A 17,988-nucleotide genomic window follows, 5' to 3' on the forward strand; every position below is an offset into this window, starting at 1 on the left:
TCCAAGGCCACTGAAGACAACATGGTCGTTCAGCTGACTGACGCTGCCAGTGGCCAGAAGACTCCCCATAGTTTACCGATGACTTAAGAACTAAGAAAAAAGGAAAGGAAATGGTACAAATCCAGACTTAACAATGACAGGTCCAAATGGAAGGAACTGCATTAAGAATATAAAAAAGCTCCCTAGAGGCTAAAAAGAAGTACTACTCGGAACAACTATTAAAAACCTCCAATAGATTAAAAAAAACCTTTTCAAACTAACAAAAAAAGATACTCATAACATCAGAAGGAGACAATCAGTACCCAAACACTGAACTCGACAGCAAAACACTCTCAGACTACTTCGCTGATAAAGTAGACAAAATACAGTCTCACATTGACTTTGTCACACTATAGACATTGACTCACACAAATCAACTAAAACCACAACTGGGAACCTAACTAACTTCAAAACTGTCTCCCACGATGACAGAATTCACCCTTCCAGCTCCAACATGGACCCATGTTTGCCATGCCTCCTAATGGCAGTGAAAGACGCCTTTGTAAACTCCATCCTTTCTCTCATTGACACCTCTCTACAAATAGGTGTAGTACCCACAAACTGGATGTTGGCAATCATCAGACCGATCTTGAAAAAATCCACCTTTGACCTTAATGTGCCCAGCAACTTTAGACCTGTTTCCAACCTACTTTTCATCTCCAAGATCCTGGAAAAAAACAGTGTTAACCAATTACACTCCTTCATCAACAAACAAGGTGCCTTATCTCCCTTCTAAATCTGGATTCAGGAAATTCTATAGTACTGAAACAGTCCTTCTCGACATCATCAACGATTGCTAGAAACTCATGGACCAGTATGTGTCATGTAAGAAAAACATATATTGTAAAATCTTGCATTGTAACTATGGCAAATCAAACCTGTAAACAGTCTATGTGTGTCAACTTAGAATAAAACTTGTACTGAAAATCTTACACTGTAAGGATAACTAAGGCAAATTGTAACCGATAAACTGCATATTATGTATATTAATATTAGACCCCCTAGTATGTGTCAGTTAGGATAAAAACTTGTATCATAAACTTGTGCTGAAATTATGTGTTTAACCTGTAACCCATTCTGAATTCTTTAGGAACAATAGGATAGAAAATGAAATAAATAAATAAAAAGGAAATGTAAGGGAAGGGAGAGGAGAGAAAGAAACCAGACCATGTGGGAGGGAGTGAAGGGAAGAGAAGCAGAGGAGAGAGATGACAAACCACATGGGGAGGGGAGAGAGAGATGGAATGGAATGGAATGGAAGGAGACAGATGCCAGACCATGAGTTACGTGGGTGGTGTTGGGAGGGAAAGAAGAAGAAAGGAAAGCAGAGGAGAGAGATGCCAGATCATGGGGGGGGGGGATATGGAAGGGAAAAGATAGAGATGCCAGACTATGAGGTGAGGCAGTGGCATACCAAGTGCAGACACTGGATAGAAGGGGTAGAGAGAGAGAGAGAGCAGATGCTTGATGGAAGGGAATGGCAGAGAAAGAAAACAGATGCTGGATGGAGGGATAGGGTTGCTACATTGAGGGAGATAAGGAGAGAGAAAAATTCAGGACGCAGAGCAAGGAGGGGAGAGAGCTGATACCTTGAAGGGGCAAAGAGAGAGGTGATGCATGAGAGGTTAAGGAGAGGAAAAGATGTGCTAGACTTAGGGCAAGGAGGGAGTGAGGCACTGCATCAAAGGGAGGGTGAGCAAAGAGAGAGAGAGGTGCTGCATGTGGGACATGGAGGAAGAAAGAAGCGCTGGACTCAGGGGGGCATGGAGGACAAGAGGTGCTTCATTAGGGGAAGAAGAAATAGAGGTATTGCATTGAGGCAAAGAGGGGAAAAGATGCTGTTGACCTCGGGGAGGGGGTGCAGAGGGAAGAGATCCATTGAGGAGGATGAGGAGGGGGAACTGGATGCAGAGAGGTAGGAAGAGAGATACTGAATATGAGGGATTAGTGGAGAAAGGAGAGACCAGTAAAGAGCTGAGAGGGTGAGTACAGTGAAGGGAAATGGGGGACTAGATAGTTAGATGAAAGACAGAGAGGAAACTATAGATAAGTGGTTTATGCTTGATTTCAGGAATTTGTTTGTGTTTGTATTTTCTTTTAAAATATCTTACATATTAATCATGATTAATCGTGATTAATCACTAACACATAACATGATTAATCACAATTCAAATTTGTATTCTTCCTTGACCTATTAATACTGATTCTATAACAGTTCAAGAATATATTTTTTTAAAACTCACTTTATTTTGGATTGTAAACAATAGTAACACACTTAAGAGATTGTTGCAATTACTATATGAAGTGGGCAAGATTGAAATGAATGCATTTACAGGACTTGAAGAGAATTTCAGCCAACTGTTTGAGGGCTGCAATGGAGAACTTTGGAAACCACATACGACCCTATGGTTGTACATTGGAGACCACTGCTGTAAACTGTGACTTTCCCTGCTGCAATTAGGGTCACATACTTACACCAGCTGTCCTGCATATGTAAGGGTATTAGATGTTAGGCGAACCAATATCAGGTTACACTAGTATTCTATAATGGATCCTAGGCACCTACATTCCTTATAGAAAAGGCTTCTATCAGGCAAAATGGAGGCACCCAGTTATAGAATTCTATGTATGTCTGACATTTGTTCAAACTCTTTTTCAGATGATGATAGTGGCTGGACAAACTCTTTTCCTGTTGCCTGTCAAAACCTACCAGAAATGGCACCAAAATGCAGTAAGTAACATAGAATAGTCAATTCAGGACACATACAGATAAGTGTCTAAAGAACTATGCACAGTCTACAAATTTGGGCTGTATCCTCTGTTTAAATAGCCAGGCAGAAATGGCACTGAATAGATTTTTATTTATTTTTCAGTAATAAGAATGAGGCACTTACCGTATATACTTGAATATAAACCGGAATTTTGGGGCCAAAAAACTGGCCCAAAAATGGGGGTCCCGGTTTATATTTGAGCCAACGCTACCTCCCAGAATTTTTCAGGCTGCCGCCTCCACAAGGCTCTGCCCCCTTCCTCCCTGCCCTATCCTCATACCTCTGCCGATCCCTGGTGGAGGTGCAGCGGACCCTCTGTCGATCCCTGGTGGAGGTGCAGTGGGCAGAAGCAAGCTTTCTGAACTTCTGCCCCGCTGCTAACCGGCTGCCGCAGATCAAGTTTCTTCAGCTGCTGAGCGGCACGAGCAGGAGCGTGATTTGGCGCTGCTGCTGGGTGCTGAGTGGCTTCCTTACTGGCTCCCACAATGTTACACCGATTTTTAAAAAGGATCCAGGGGAGATCTGGGAAATTACAGACCGGTAAGCCTCACTTCAGTGCCGGGCAAAATGGTGGAAACAATTATAAAAAAATAAAATCGTGGAACACATAGACAAACATGATTTAATGAGATGGAGTCGGCATGGGTTCAGCCGAGGGAGATCTTGCCTCACTAATTTGCTTGACTTCTTTGAAGGTGTGAATAAACATGTGGATAATGGTGAGCTGGTTGATATAGTGTATCTAGATTTTCAGAAAGTTTTTGACAAAGTTCCTCATGAGAGCCTCCTGAGAAAATTAAAGTGTCATGGGATAGGTGGCAAAGTTCAGTTGTGGTTTAGGAATTGGTTATTGGATAGAAAACATAGGGTAGGGTTAAATGACCATTTTTCTCAATGGAGGAGAGTAAACAGTGGAGTGCCGCAAGGGTATGTACTAGGACCGGTGCTATTTAACTTATTTATAAATGATCTGGAAATTGAAACGATGAGTGAGGTGACTAAAATTGCAGATGACACTGACCTGTTCAAAGTTGTTAAAATGCATGCGGATTGTGAAAAATTGCAGGCGGGTCTTAGGAAATTGGAAGACTGAGCTTCCAAATGGCAGATGAAATTTAATGTGGGCAAATGCAAAGTAAGGCACATTGAGAAGAATAACCTGAATCACAGTTACCGGATGTTAGGATCTACCTTGGGGGTTAGTGCCCAAGAAAAGGATCTGGGTATCCAATACGATGAAACCTTCCGCCCAATGTGCTGTGGCGGTGGCGGCAAGAAAAGTAAACAGGATGCTAGGAATTATTAAAAAGGGATGGTTAACAAGACTAAGAAAGAAAGATTAGGTTACTCACCTCTGTTAATCTTTTTTCTTATAAATTGTCTCTGGAAGCTTCACCATAAATGTGTCCAACCGACACATTTAGTAAAATTTAGTAAAATGTCAAGCAATATGTCAAAAGGGGTGAATGAAAAGAGAGTCGCCTGCTTAATGAAATTTATTTATTTATTTTATTTAAAAAATTTCTATTCCACCTGCCCGTATTGGACAGGAGAACTAACCTAGATTATTTTAACCGAAATATCATCTTTATTATCCAAAACAGACAGCATGTTAATGCATGTTAACTCCATAAACAGATAGGGGCTCATAATCGAAACACATATACCTCTAAAATCCCGCCCAAGTCGGCACTTAAGATGACCTAAAAGACAGGTCGTCCAAGTGCCGATAATTGAAACGGGTTTTTAGACATATCCAGAGACTTTTTAGGCCTCTGAATCCTGCTGTGTGCCCAGAGATGAAAGGGGTGTTTCTGAAAGAGTGGTTAGGACATGGGCCGACCTAGACTTAGTCATATTGCAGGGATAATTGAAAGTTTTATGAGGCTGCCTGTACAGAAATTATACGTTGTGACTTAGGTGATCTAAAATCAGGTCTAAATTCCCAGAAGGTATCCAAATTGACCAGATAACCACTGCAGGGACAAAGTAAAGACCCACACACACTCCCCCAGTGATCACTGCCCCCCCCCCACACACACACACACTGCCATAAAAATCAGAATAAAAACTTACATACCTGCCTCTAGAACATCAACACCTGACATTGGAAAGCCTAGTAGAGCTGCACAGAGGTGGCTTAAGTGGTCTGGGGGGTGGGCTAGTGAACCATAGAGAGGAGGACCCAGGCTCATAAGCCACTCTAACCACTTCATTCATAGTGGAAAATGTGAGTCCACCAAAACCCCTAAAACCCTCTCTACTGCCATATAGGTGGCACTTGCAGCCATAAGGGCTATTGGGACTGTAGACAGTTGGATATAGTAGGGTTTGGGGGTGTTTTGACCTACATGGGAATGACCTACAAGGGAGTTGTAGTGAGATGGTTTTTTTGTGAAGTTCACAGCAGTGCCCTGTGAGATGCCCCATTGCTGTGTTGCCATTTCTGGGTGGCAGGTCCATCACTTTGCTGGCCTCTCCCACATCCAAAAGGTCTTGTTCTGGGCTGTGGGACTTGGATGATTTTTTGGATGAGAATGTAGTATAAAGATAGACATACTAGCGGGCTGGACAATCAAACAGCTGAATGTAGAAGTAGACTATTTTTGTGGAAAAAAAATTTTGGACATATTTTTCAAAAATGGACTATGTATGCTGCCGACTTTGGGCAACTAGCATCCTAGGCCCAAAACGGACTTAGACATTTGTTTTGATTATGCCCCTCCATGTATCCTATACAGCATTCATAAGACAGTCCAATATTTTTTTAACTATAAATTATTCAGAACTCCCCACCCCACCTTTCTCCACCCCTTCTTTCTCTAATAAGAGTTAACTCACAGCCTGTTCAAAGATGCTTCTCATTCTCAGATTGCCAAATTTGTTTTCTTGCCTGACTTCATAGCTGTCAAACGCTCCAACCTCAACTGTAATTCATCAATCTTCTTGTAATTCTCTGGAAATGTCTAGATGTCTCTTTTGTAATCCGCCCAGAATTGCAAGGTACGGGCGGAATAGAAGTCAGTAATGTAGTAATAATAATAATAATAATTTTATTTCTTATATACCGCCAAAGCCATAGTAGTTCGAGGCGGTTTACAACGAATAAGGACTGGACAATCAGCGAAAATGGTACAATCAGCGAAAATGGTACAATCAGAGAAAATAGAAACAATCAGCAAAAATGGTACAAACAGAGAAAAATAGGAACAATCAGCGAAAATGGTGCAATCAGAGAAAATAGGTACAATCAGAGCAAAAAGGTACAGTGAAGAAGGTCAAGACAATCTGAGTAAAGGTTCAATCCAAGAATGTAGATATAACAAAGGGGTACAGTGGATGTAATGTAATGTAAGTATGCATTTGGTTTCTCCACATAGTAAGAGCAGGCGATTCATATTTTATCCAATTCGCTAATATATAGTTTTTAGCCATAAGATAGGCCTTTTGAACAAATGGCTCCTGAGCTATGGATGGTAATTCTAAATCATCTACAATATCCAAAATACATAGATCTACATTTTTATACAGGGTCTGCCCTAGCATTTGTTCCAGTTGGATCCATATTTCACCCAAATACCTCTGAATCTCAGCACAGGGCTTGCTGGCCAGATTTTATTCATCCTCTGAAGATCCATATGTGTTCTATGGAAACCTAGCTTATTTTAAAAAACACAACCAAATTGGAGGGACCTGGTACAGTCATGAAATGTGAGGCATTATATGGAGAGAAAGTCAGTACAGATGAAACAGTCTTCTCACCATAGGAAAAGAAAAGATTTCCAATTAGGCTTAACATAGAAACAGAAGAACACTTATTTATTTATTTAATTTTCTATACCGTTCTCCCAGGGGGACTCAGAATAACATACATGAATTTATTCAGGTACTCAAAGCATTTTCCCCTGTCTGTCCAAGCAAGTCCATAATCTATCTAATGTATCTGGGGCAATGGGGGGATTAAGTGACTTGCCCAGGATCACAAGGAGTAGCAAAGGGTTTGAACCCACAACCTCAGGGTAAGCCCATAGCTTTAACCACTGTACTGCACTCTCCCCACATAATAGCAGAAATAATTATACTCCGGACGATATTCAGACTGTGGGAGATTCCAGTGATCTCCCGTGGTCCGCGGCAATACCAGAAATTTAATGCCAGCGCTGTATTTGGCATTGAATTTTTGGTCTATATTTGGCTAGCCAAGATATAGCCAGCTAGGCCAATATTCAATTTCTAGCCAGTTAAATCTTAATGGCCAAAGACAAATCACCCTTTTAAGCAGCTGAAGTTAGCTAGCAAGCTGCTGAATATTGGTGGTGACCGGCTATGTCAGGCGACATAGCCAGTCAGCCAATCCTCTAAGCTGGATATTCAGTGGGAGATAGCTGACCAGGAGCTGTTCCCGACTTGGGATATAGCTAGATACATGGGACCTGGGTTGGCTACCATTGAAAACAGGATGCTGGGCTTGATGGACTTTCGGTCTGTCCCAGTAAGACAATTCTTAATAGCGCTGAATATTGGGCCCACATGTCTATCCTGCATACCAATCCGCCACAGCTCCACAATATCTTCCTCTCTGTTAGAGGTTTAAGGGACTTGTTCCATGTCTTATTGAATTCACATAGGCCCAAATTCTGTAAATGATGCATTGCAGTTAGGTAGCAGTAGGGTACCGCTTAACTGACCAATCAGGGGGAATTTTTTTTAAATAAAAAATTGAAGGTGCCATTCTAAGGCACCAGTCTCACGCCTTTGGAGGCATATAGGGATGCTTAAGGCCAACAGGAGCATAGTTTGCGCTGGAAGTGGCCTTAGGCTTACATAGGCATCGCTATGCACCTCCGTTGGCACGAGACTGAAGCCTTAAATGTAGGCCTTTAAAATGCGGACCTACATTTAAGGCACCTATTTTTTTAAAAACAGCTGCAATTCTTTGAATGGTGCCTATGCATGATTGACATGTGTTTGGTGACCATTTCTTAGGCGGCCACCAATACTGGTACCATTTGTAAAATCTGACTCATACTGTCTTTATCTCCATCACCTCTACTGGAAGGCTGTTGTATACATCCACTGTCCTTTCTGTATGGAAATATTTCCTTAGATGACTCCCTTTTATCTCCAACCTATAATCGTTCATCCCAGAGCCTCCTTTTCATTGAAAGAGGCCTGACTCCTGTATAGTTACATTTTTGAGGTATGTTGGGATGAACTCAAAATCCTTTGTAACAACTCCAGCTGATTCAAATGCCGTAGCACAACTGATAGAGGGCTGTAAGTGATGTGTTCATATCATGCCATCTCTGTAAAAACTTCACCTTCTACCAGGATAATATAAGGCTTTATATCTGATCTTCAAGGCATCTCCTTCTTGCCTGCTCCCGACTTGCTAAGTTATATTGATTGATTGACTTATTTGTAAATTTCGCTGTAGATGTACAGTCTCTTGTCATGTAAACCGCTCTGAACTATTCTGGTATTGCGGTATACAAAAATAAAGTTATTATTATTATTAATGGACCAAAGCACTTGACAGTCAGAATCTCCCTCTATGCACCTCTAAGGTTACTAAGATCCTCCCAAGGAATATCCCTAATCTCACCTTCTCCAATGGAAATCACATCAAGGAGCCGTTTCCAAAATAGACCCACAATCTGGAACACACTTCCAGAAAGGTTTTGCTTAACACAAGGTTATCTCTCCTTCAGAAAGCAGGGGAATGCTTGGCTCTTCTCACAAGCCTTTAATGGAAGAAGCAATTAATTAGTTAGTTAATTACACACAGGAGGACTAATACCAGCTGTGTATACTTAGCATGGTGGAGTAGGGCAGACTGTGTTGTAGGGTGTTAGCAAGGGCATATGCAGCAAAAGGTGGAGCTGGAGTAGAGGGATGACTGGGGCAAGTAGGAAAGGTAGGATAAATGAATATTGGAGGAGGATGCTGAAGAAGGGGTACAGGGGACAGGCAAGGCAATGGATGCTGGGGAAAGGGGACAGGGGATGAAGAGGTCGATGGCTATGAAGAAGGTGAGAGACAAAGGGAGAGACCTTTGAAGAAGAGAGAGGGTGGAAATAGAAGTGAAAGGGGAATGGGAACATGGCTAAAGTTGTAAGATGTAAGAAAGAGTCTGCAGTTGGAGAAGAGATGAGTGACAGGGAAGGAATAGGATTGGTGAGGGAATGAAAAGCAGAAGTATATGAGGTTGGGTAGGGTGGAAATGGGGAATTAAAAGGTGGCTGAAACACAGGAATGAGAGACAGGTGGAAATGGGAGGACTAGAGAAGTAAGCATATGAAGTGGAGGACTATAGGGCTGCAGGTGAAAAAAGGAATAAAATCTAGCTGAAAGTGGATGAAAAGGCAGATGAGAAAAAAGTTGAACCTCAAAATTTGATCAAACATGGTGTCTAGAGTGCCATAGATATCAGAATAAGTAATTTTAAAATCGATGTTCTCTCAGGGTTTCCACAGCTGGCATTGTGCTTGTTGCAGGTCTCCGGGTCTCGCTGCGTCTATGTCAGGTAGAAACCAACGTTTCAGCCATCATGCTTTCTTCAGGGTATGCTCTGAAGTCTGCAGTGTAACTTTGGAAATAGTGGGTTCACTGACCTGATTGGGAACAGGGCAGTCCACCAATTTGAATTTTGGCAGGAAAGTCAGTTGGTCAGAAATTTGAATGGAAAAGTCTCTGGTAGGTTGAAAGATGTTCTCCCTGTGGAGCTGGGCTAGATGTTCTCTCAGGTTTTCCGCAGCTGACATTGTGTTGAAACTTGGTCAGCTATGTTAAAACTGAAAAATCACAGGTCAACAACTTTTAAAACCACAGTAAGGTAAATTCATGTGTATACATGATGACCAAGGTATAAAACAAACTTTTAAACGTCATAACTATGATGAATTAAAATAATAATAACAATGAATAATAAATATAATAAATACTGACTAAAAATAAAACTTTCATGTAAACAGGATAAAAGGCAGCATGATAAAAATTCAGAGGAGTCTATCTCCTCATTGAGGCCCTGTGGAGTGACTGTATTGAATCTGTAAATCCATCTTTGTTCTGTCTGTGTGTATAATAACTCCAGGCTCTTTTATACATGCCAATTTTTGCACATAAACTGCTGTTCTACGGGCACAGATGTCTTATCAGATTATCTCCTATGTACAGTGCTATTTTCTGTGATGGAAATAAAACAAATCATGGTTAAAGCTATTGGTATTTTTTCCCTAGGTCTTCACCCTTATCCAAAAAACTGCACATGCAGAGAAACACATCTTGAATGTACACGTGCTGGTTTATACTCTGTACCCCAGATTTCAAGCCATGTAACAGTACTGTAAGTAAACATTCACGGAGGGGTCTGCAGGACTTTTTGTTTCATTGCTGAAGATTCTCATTTCGTTTGCACACAACAAATTGTAGTGTTTGCTATTGGCTGCTTGCACTAAAAACCTTTTACTATAGGACTGGTATATAAATGGCCATGCACGCATTCTCTGCTATAAAAAAAACTATACTATAAAGAAAACTAGGCACCTGCTATCCTTTAGAGAGTAGGTTCAAAAGAAGTGCCACAACTATCACCTAGAATAGGTGCCCTGTTATAGAATTGTCTCCACTTTGCATTTGATTTTGCCCTCAGAGCACAAAGGTGTTCCCATAGCTAAATTGGGGTGGATATCAAATGATCACCTATGTTTGGATATTTAAAAGCATGCATGTATATTTTCTTGAATTGTGTGTGTACTTAAGAGCAGATGTCAATGTGGAAGTGTGGTTTTGTTGGGCCCATTTTTAAAAGGGAAATGCATGTACTTGCTGCACAAGTTAGGTGGGTTCTTAAGAAAATCACTCTTCTTATGAGCCTACTTAAGCCATAACCCTCACAAAAATAAAATGCAATAATTATACATTTATAAACTGCCTTTCACAATTCCTGTTAACACATTCTTCTAGGTCTCTGAAAAGAAATAACATTCTTAGTCTTCCTGATGAAGTTTTCCTCATGCTTACAGAAATGAAATATCTGTAAGTATTCTGTTAATATGAAACTTAGATGCACTTAAAAAATTCAGTCCAATGACAATGGGGCCAATATACAGCATGGTTTAAGAGTACAAAAGAGGCTCTTGCCCACTTAAATCATGCCGAGAGGACCAGCCGCTGATATTCAGCAGCACTTAACAAGGCAGTGCTGTTCAATATTGCCTCCAAATGTAATGGCCCTCTCCAGTTAGTCTTGGGGTGCAGCTGGGGAGGAGTCTGCAATTATGCAGGTACTGGCCACATTCAGTGCCAGTGCCTAAGTATAGCTAAGCAGGCAGACAGAACTGCACAAAATGGAGTCCTATCCTTTGCCTGGTTAAGTTTATCTGGATCCTGACTGAATATCACTTGGAAACAAGTTAAGGGAATTTGCCTGATCTGATCTTTTCCCCTCCAATTCCCCTTCCAAGCTCCCCTGATTTCAATTCCCTGACCTAATTCTCCATACAAGCCCCCCATACCCAATTCCAAGCCAGTACCATCTTTCTCTAACCCAACTCGCCACTACCCTGCAAACCTCCCACCACCCCGGGGACTATCTGGATAGGGTTACCAGATTTTCTGTTTGGAAAATCCAGACCCCCCTAGACCTATCCCAAGACCCGCTCAGTTCCACCCATCCCCACCATCATGCCCCAGTTCTGCCCCCAATCCCACCCTAGTCCCACCTCAGCCCCGCCCCTGCTGCCTGCTCTCGTTGGGCAGGAGGGCATCCATGCATGCACGGATGCCCTCCTGCTCGACGCAATGTGGAGAAAAGCTTTTCAAAACCCGAACAAAGTGCCGGGTTTTGAAAAGCCGTCTGGGGAAATTCGGACTTCTGGTAATCCTAAATCTGGAGGTGATCCCTGATAGTCTGGTGGGCCAGGGCGTGAGCAGTCTCTTTCTGTTCCCACATCTGGCTCCAGGTTGAAAAATGGAGGCAATGACCTCTAGTGGTACTCTCACGGTACTACTGCTAGGATGTCAGCCGTCCATAATAAGGAATTTAAATGATATAATATTTTTTCCATTTGAATTGGAGAGTTTTACGTTGACATTAAAAACTGATATATGCAAATGATCACTGCAGTTATTAGTATGAGATATAAGGCTGTTAAATACTTAGGGGTCTGTTTACTAAGCTGCACTTAGAATTTGCTCTTAAACCACTTAAACCATGCTTCAAGTACAAAACCTCAGTTCCTCCCCCACTCCCTTCCCCACATTAACATAAAATTCCAGGATAGCTATTTAACCTGGGAAGTAGCACATCAACTATCTCCCCCTTTTACTAAGCTGCGGTAGAGGTTTCTGCCGCGGCCGGGAACACTAAATGCTCTGACACTCATAGAATTCCTATGTGCATCGAAAATGCGTTAGAGCATTTAGCGCCCCAGTCCACAGTAGAAACCTCTGCCGCGGCTTAGTAAAAGAGAGCCTATATTTGCTATATGCTTTGTGTTAATGCTCATGTTAACCACTAATGCAGTTTAGAAAACAGACTCCTTTGCATTACAGACTGATTGTAAGATTGATGCCCTTGCATACATTTACGGATATATAAAAAGCATGTTTTTTTCAGTATCGGAGAGCAACATCAATTCAGTAGAGATATGTGAAACAAAATTACACTCATTTTTTTTTTAATGTTATTCCTTCTAGGTATCTACAAAAAAACTGTCTTAAAACTATATCCAAAAAAGCATTTTTTGGATTATTTAAACTTCAAAATTTGTGAGTAATTTTCTGTTATGAAACTATTCTTTTGATATATTCTGGATTGCATATACCTAAAATTAAATTAAATTTATATTAAGAGAGATAGACCCAATTTAAGCGAGCAGGGAGAGGCTTCTACCCACTTACATTGCTCCTGGCCGCCCAACCACCAATATTCAGTGGCACTTAACCGGGCAGTATTGCTGAATATTGGTTCTGATCAGCCATTCAAAAATTGGGCAGGTCAGGGACGGAATAGAGGGTGGGATTGGGGAGAAGCTGGCATTTATGTGGATGCCAGCAATGTGAAGTATTGGCACCCACATAGCTAAGCAGATGAATTTAGGATAGCTCAAAAACTGTACTAAATTCAGCACGTAGTTATGCAGGCCCCGGCTGAATACCAACCGGGACTCACATAACAAACCAGAAAAATTTGTACAGAGGCCTGCCAATCCCTTCTCCCCTACCCACTCTGGTCCCAAATCCGCCCTATAGCACTGCTCGTGAATTCCTCAGCGCTGTTCCCCTGCTATGATCCACCCAAGTGGAACAGGAAGTTACATCAGAAGGAGGTGGGCCTTGGCAGGGGAGCAGCACTAAGGAATCCGCAAGCAATACTATAGAATCCCTGCCACATTGGCAACTCCTTTATATTGTAAAAGATGAGGGGGAGGGGGTGGCTTCAGAATGAGGTGGGGAGAAGGGAAGGACTTCTTGGCCCACAGGATCCCCCTGGAGCAGCTGATTTTAAAATGAAAGGAGGGATGCTGGATATGAAGGCATGTGGTGGATCCGGGGGGTGGGGGTGAGGGTAGGAAGGGAGAGATGCTAAGTGGGAGGGCATTTGGTGGGTGGGGAAATTGGGGGAGAGGGCAGGGAGGAAAGGAATGGGGGGCTCCTCCTTAATTTCTGCCCTCAGCATGTCTAATACCGGCCCTGTCTTCCATTGCCTCACACTGCAGGCAGGGTCAGATTATAATGTTAATGTTTATTTAGGCTGCCAAAGTCTAGGAGGAAGGGGTAGAGACTGGAGATATACTTTTATTTTTTTCTTTTGTGCACTTTCCACTATGTGGCTATTTTCCATCCTTACACTGCTCATCTTAAGATATCTCTTTTATCTGATGGATGTAATATCTTGAAGTATATTTAGAAGTCTGTATTAAAATGTCTATATTTGCTCTACTGTGTCTGTTCTCTAGTAAACCGCCAAGAACTTTGGATTGTGTGGTATAGAAGCATAAAAAAAGAAATAAAATCTAAACGGTTTACAATAAAAGATTAAGAGGGAAGGGACAAATCAATAAAATATGACAGAACAATAAACAAGACAAGACATAAGTGAAACACATGGAAAAGCCAACAAGGACTGGTTACAATCATTTCAAGGTTCTTCTGGAAAGGAAGAAAACATTAGGATTTGGGGAATGCCTAATTTTTCTGCAAAGATAAATTTAGCCATGAAAAGGGAAGGAAAATTACGCATTGAAAGCTTGTGAAAAGTAGTAAGCTTTAAATTGGGCTTAAAATCTTGTGAATGAACTTTCAGTGTGAAGATAGAATGGAAGGGAATTCCATAAAATTGGAGCTATGACTGTGAAAGACGAATTTCTGTGAACATCAAGGAATAGTTGTCTAAAAAAGGAAACAGTCTGCAAGTGCTGCTGGGAAGACTTGAGAACTCTCTGTGGGGAATATTGAAGCAAGAGACTAAACAAGAAAGATAGTAGGCCAAAGGATTGAATTTAGAAAGAAAGAATATTGTATTTAAATGGAATATGATATGTGATAAGAAGAATGTGGTCTGCTTTCAAAAGAGGTGTAATGTGATCAAATCTAGAACGGTGATAAAGGCGTCTGCAGTGTTCTGCATGAGCTGTAAACAATTAAGTTGATAATTTGGGAGACTAATAGGAATAAAATTGCAATAGCTTAGTTTAGAAAGAACTAAAGAGTGTAGAAGTGAACGAATGGAGTGAATGTGACAGAGAGGAAGGAAATGTGGGAGTGAAAAGATAGCCTATCGCTACTCTAAGGATCTTAGTAGTGACTGTAAAAGAAAGGGTAGCACCATTCAAGGTGAAACTGGGCAGATTTGGGAAAAGGTATACCTGAGAAAAAGATCATAACTGATGTTTTCTGTGAGTAGATTTTAATTTGTTTGTCGTTTTATCCAGTCAAAAACCATATCTAATTGAGAGAATAACAGGAGGAAGTATGTGAATTAAGTGGAAGAAGGAGCTGAAAATTATCTGCCTAGATGGAAAAAATGGACCCAAGAGATTGATGCTAGTTAAGGGCTCATTCATTAACTTGTGCATGAACTTGGCATGTGCCCAAATTTCAGCAAACTACCTTGGACACCATTACTACTACTACTATTTATCACTTATATAACACTGAAAGGAATACGCAGTACTGTGCATTTTGACATTTAATAGACGGTTCCTGCTCAGAAGAGCTTACAATCTAACTTGAACAGACAAGACATGGTTGGAGATGGGTGAGGTGAGAGGAGTCGAAAGCACTCTCAAAGAGGTGGGTTTTTAACTGGGCCTTGAACACTGCCAGAGACGGAGCCTGCTCTAAGGATTCGGGAACCATATGCTTATTCCAAGCATACGGTTCAGCAAGGTAGAAGGGATGGAGTCTGGAGTTGGCAGAGGAAGAGAAGGACACAGATAGAAGGGACTTACCAACTGAGCAGAGCTCATGGGGGGGGGGAGGGGGGGAACATAGGAGAACATAAGTGAAGAGAGATAGTGAGGTGCAGCTGAGTGAGTGCATTTGTAGGTCAATAAGTTTGAATTGTATTCGGAAACGATGAGAAGCCAATGAAGTGACTTTAGGAGAGGGGTTACCCGAGTATAGCGGCTCTCACGGATTGAGTCGTGCAGCTGAATCTAGGAGATATTGTATATTCTTATGACAAGCACCCTAGCTCAGCTGCACTTTTGCTAATGAACTGTCAGACTAAAAGAAGGTAAAGGCACATTAGGATTCAACCTTTCCATTCTCTGCTCTAGCAGCTGGCAAAAGCAGACACATAAACATATGCAAATATACAAGCAGAGAAATGGGGGGAAAAAGCAATTAATCCTTTTCTCTCTCTGATTAATCTGTAAAATGATCTATGCAGATGTTTGGATATCCAAAACACTTAATTACCATCCAGAATGTACATAACCTGTTATTTGAATGTTTTCTTATCTGGATAATGATTCCGTTTGCAATTGATTCATGTTTCAGTTCAAATGATTCAGTGCATATAATATCCTCCTCATTTTTCCGTATATCAGTCTCTCAAACTTTTTTTTTTTTTAGCTCCAGCACACTAAACGGAGCAAATGTTTTTCGTGGCACATTATAATTGAAATTGTAAAATTGCAAAACCAACAAAAAATTACACCTCCCCCCCCCCCCTTTTTACAAAACTGTAGCCCAATTTTTAGCGCCGGTTGCAGCAGTAACAGCTCCGACACTCATAGGAATTCTATGAGCGTTGGAGCTGTTACCGCCGCAGCCAGCGCTAAAAACCACGTTACAGTTATGTATAAGGGGGTAAATTTGAGAGTTATTTATTTAAAGTTCTTTACGCTGTGTTTGAGTAATTGTAACAAGGGTGAAGTAGTTAGAATAAAATTGCAAATCAATGTGATGGATGTGCTTATTTTTGAATGCAAACCAACTCAAAATACGGCTTGATAGTCAACAAGCAAGCACACATTTCATCATCCACCATCTGAGTCATTCTCTCTTTTTTTTTTAAGTTGCTGTCAGAGCTGAAAATCCAAGTTCGTGAAAATAAGAAGAACCAGACAGTAACAAAGCCTTGATTGCTTTGTTGCTCAAGTTAGGATAACTACTGCATAAAATATAAAAATAAAAATAAAATGACTTGCCATTAGTTTTCAAGGACCAATTACATCAAAGAATGATGCTTGTCTGGGTGGTTGTATCTTTATGTTTATGTTTATTAAAAGTCTTACTCATAACTTTGACAGACTCTTGTGGACACGACATACATGTCATCTATTCTAGTGTATATTTATGAAGGGAATTTTTAAAAATGCAAGTAAAGTAAAAATCTGGAATCTCTCGTGGCACATCCAGAATCTCTTTGGGGCACATCATTGTGCTGTGGCACACGGTTTGAGAGACACTGCTCTATATAATGAGTCAAAAATTAGGTGCCGATTCAGCACATAACTTCCATGCTACAATAGCAGTTTAATGCGCTAAAGTGGGGATGAAACAGCAGGGTATGTGCATAGGTGCATTTAACTGCTTATTCTGGAACTTGGTGCCTGAGTGTTCTAGCATGTAACGACTTGGGAGTGTCTCATAAGAACCAATGTCTCATCATAATTGGGGGATGTCTAAACCCAATGTAAGTTACCCCCTTCCCCCTCAACAACACTACCAGATCAGGGCAGGATTAATTCATCGAGGGCCCCTAGGCACACAAGTACACTGGGACCCCTGCCCCGCCCCACCATGTGCCCAGGCAGAAACAGGAAGCTGTGTCAGAGGGAAGCTGTGGGCAAGCAGCACCGCTTGCACAATTACAGTTCCTGATGCCTTTTTTACCCGCGTTGCTTGCTTGTCTTACTTTGCGTCGCTGGGGAGGGGCCCATGTTGCCAATCGGGGGAGGCCTGCATTGCCGATTGATGCTGGAGGGGCCCATCGCCGTTTGGAAAAAACAATGTTGATGCCTTCCTTCATCAGGTCCCTCCTGACCATTTTGGGCCCTAGGCACGTGCCTACTTGGCCTATTGGTTAATCCACCAGATGACAGTCAATGGGGTCAATGGCCAGTTTTGATCGATGAAGTGGTGAGGATGTTTGAGGAGTATGGTGGGTCTGGAATATCTGGATGTGAAGCAATGATATGAACACCCCTGACGCAGCGATTTGATGCGAAACGGAGGGTTCCCCGTTGGGTGTAAGGACTGCCTGGCCTGGATTTGGAGGCCATTAACAGCTAAGTTATTTTTTCTTGCTTTTTGCTATAGATGTTATGAGCTGGACTATACTGCCTTTTGTTACATTCACCCACTGACTTTCATCTGAATTACGGTAGGCGTGCCGTTTGATACCACCTGGCAGGCTACTTTAGTTGCCTTGTTTTCTTGGACTATTTTTCAGCATTTACACATAAACAGCTTTTGTAGGAGTGGAGTTTTTTTGGCCAGATGAAGCTGAACTGAGGCCTTTTTCTGCACTTCTTTTCTTTTTCCTTTTTCCCTTTCTCTTTGGGGAGTGTGAATGTTGTGAGTTGTAAGTAAGGCCTTGTAGTGTTGCTGGGTGTTTGTATCGTTTGTCCGTGTGGGGCTTGTTTTTGAGTGAATAAGGGATATATTCGGGCCCTAATCCTTGAGTATTTATTTCTAGTGTCAATATTCTGGCGCATTTTGT

General features: G+C 41.5%; 1 protein-coding gene across 1 annotated transcript in view; it reads left to right on the plus strand.

The window, feature by feature from the left end:
• RXFP2 (relaxin family peptide receptor 2) overlaps nucleotides 1-17,988 on the plus strand; it is a 79,900-nt gene that overhangs the window by 12,073 nt on the left and 49,839 nt on the right. The window contains exons 3-6 of the mRNA XM_033948641.1: nucleotides 2,699-2,770; nucleotides 10,050-10,155; nucleotides 10,776-10,847; nucleotides 12,510-12,581. Coding sequence (XP_033804532.1) covers nucleotides 2,699-2,770; nucleotides 10,050-10,155; nucleotides 10,776-10,847; nucleotides 12,510-12,581 — 322 coding nt within the window. The remainder of the gene's footprint in view (nucleotides 1-2,698; nucleotides 2,771-10,049; nucleotides 10,156-10,775; nucleotides 10,848-12,509; nucleotides 12,582-17,988) is intronic.

This window comes from Geotrypetes seraphini, chromosome 6 (assembly GCF_902459505.1).
Source record: "Geotrypetes seraphini chromosome 6, aGeoSer1.1, whole genome shotgun sequence".
Classification (NCBI taxonomy): domain Eukaryota; kingdom Metazoa; phylum Chordata; class Amphibia; order Gymnophiona; family Dermophiidae; genus Geotrypetes; species Geotrypetes seraphini.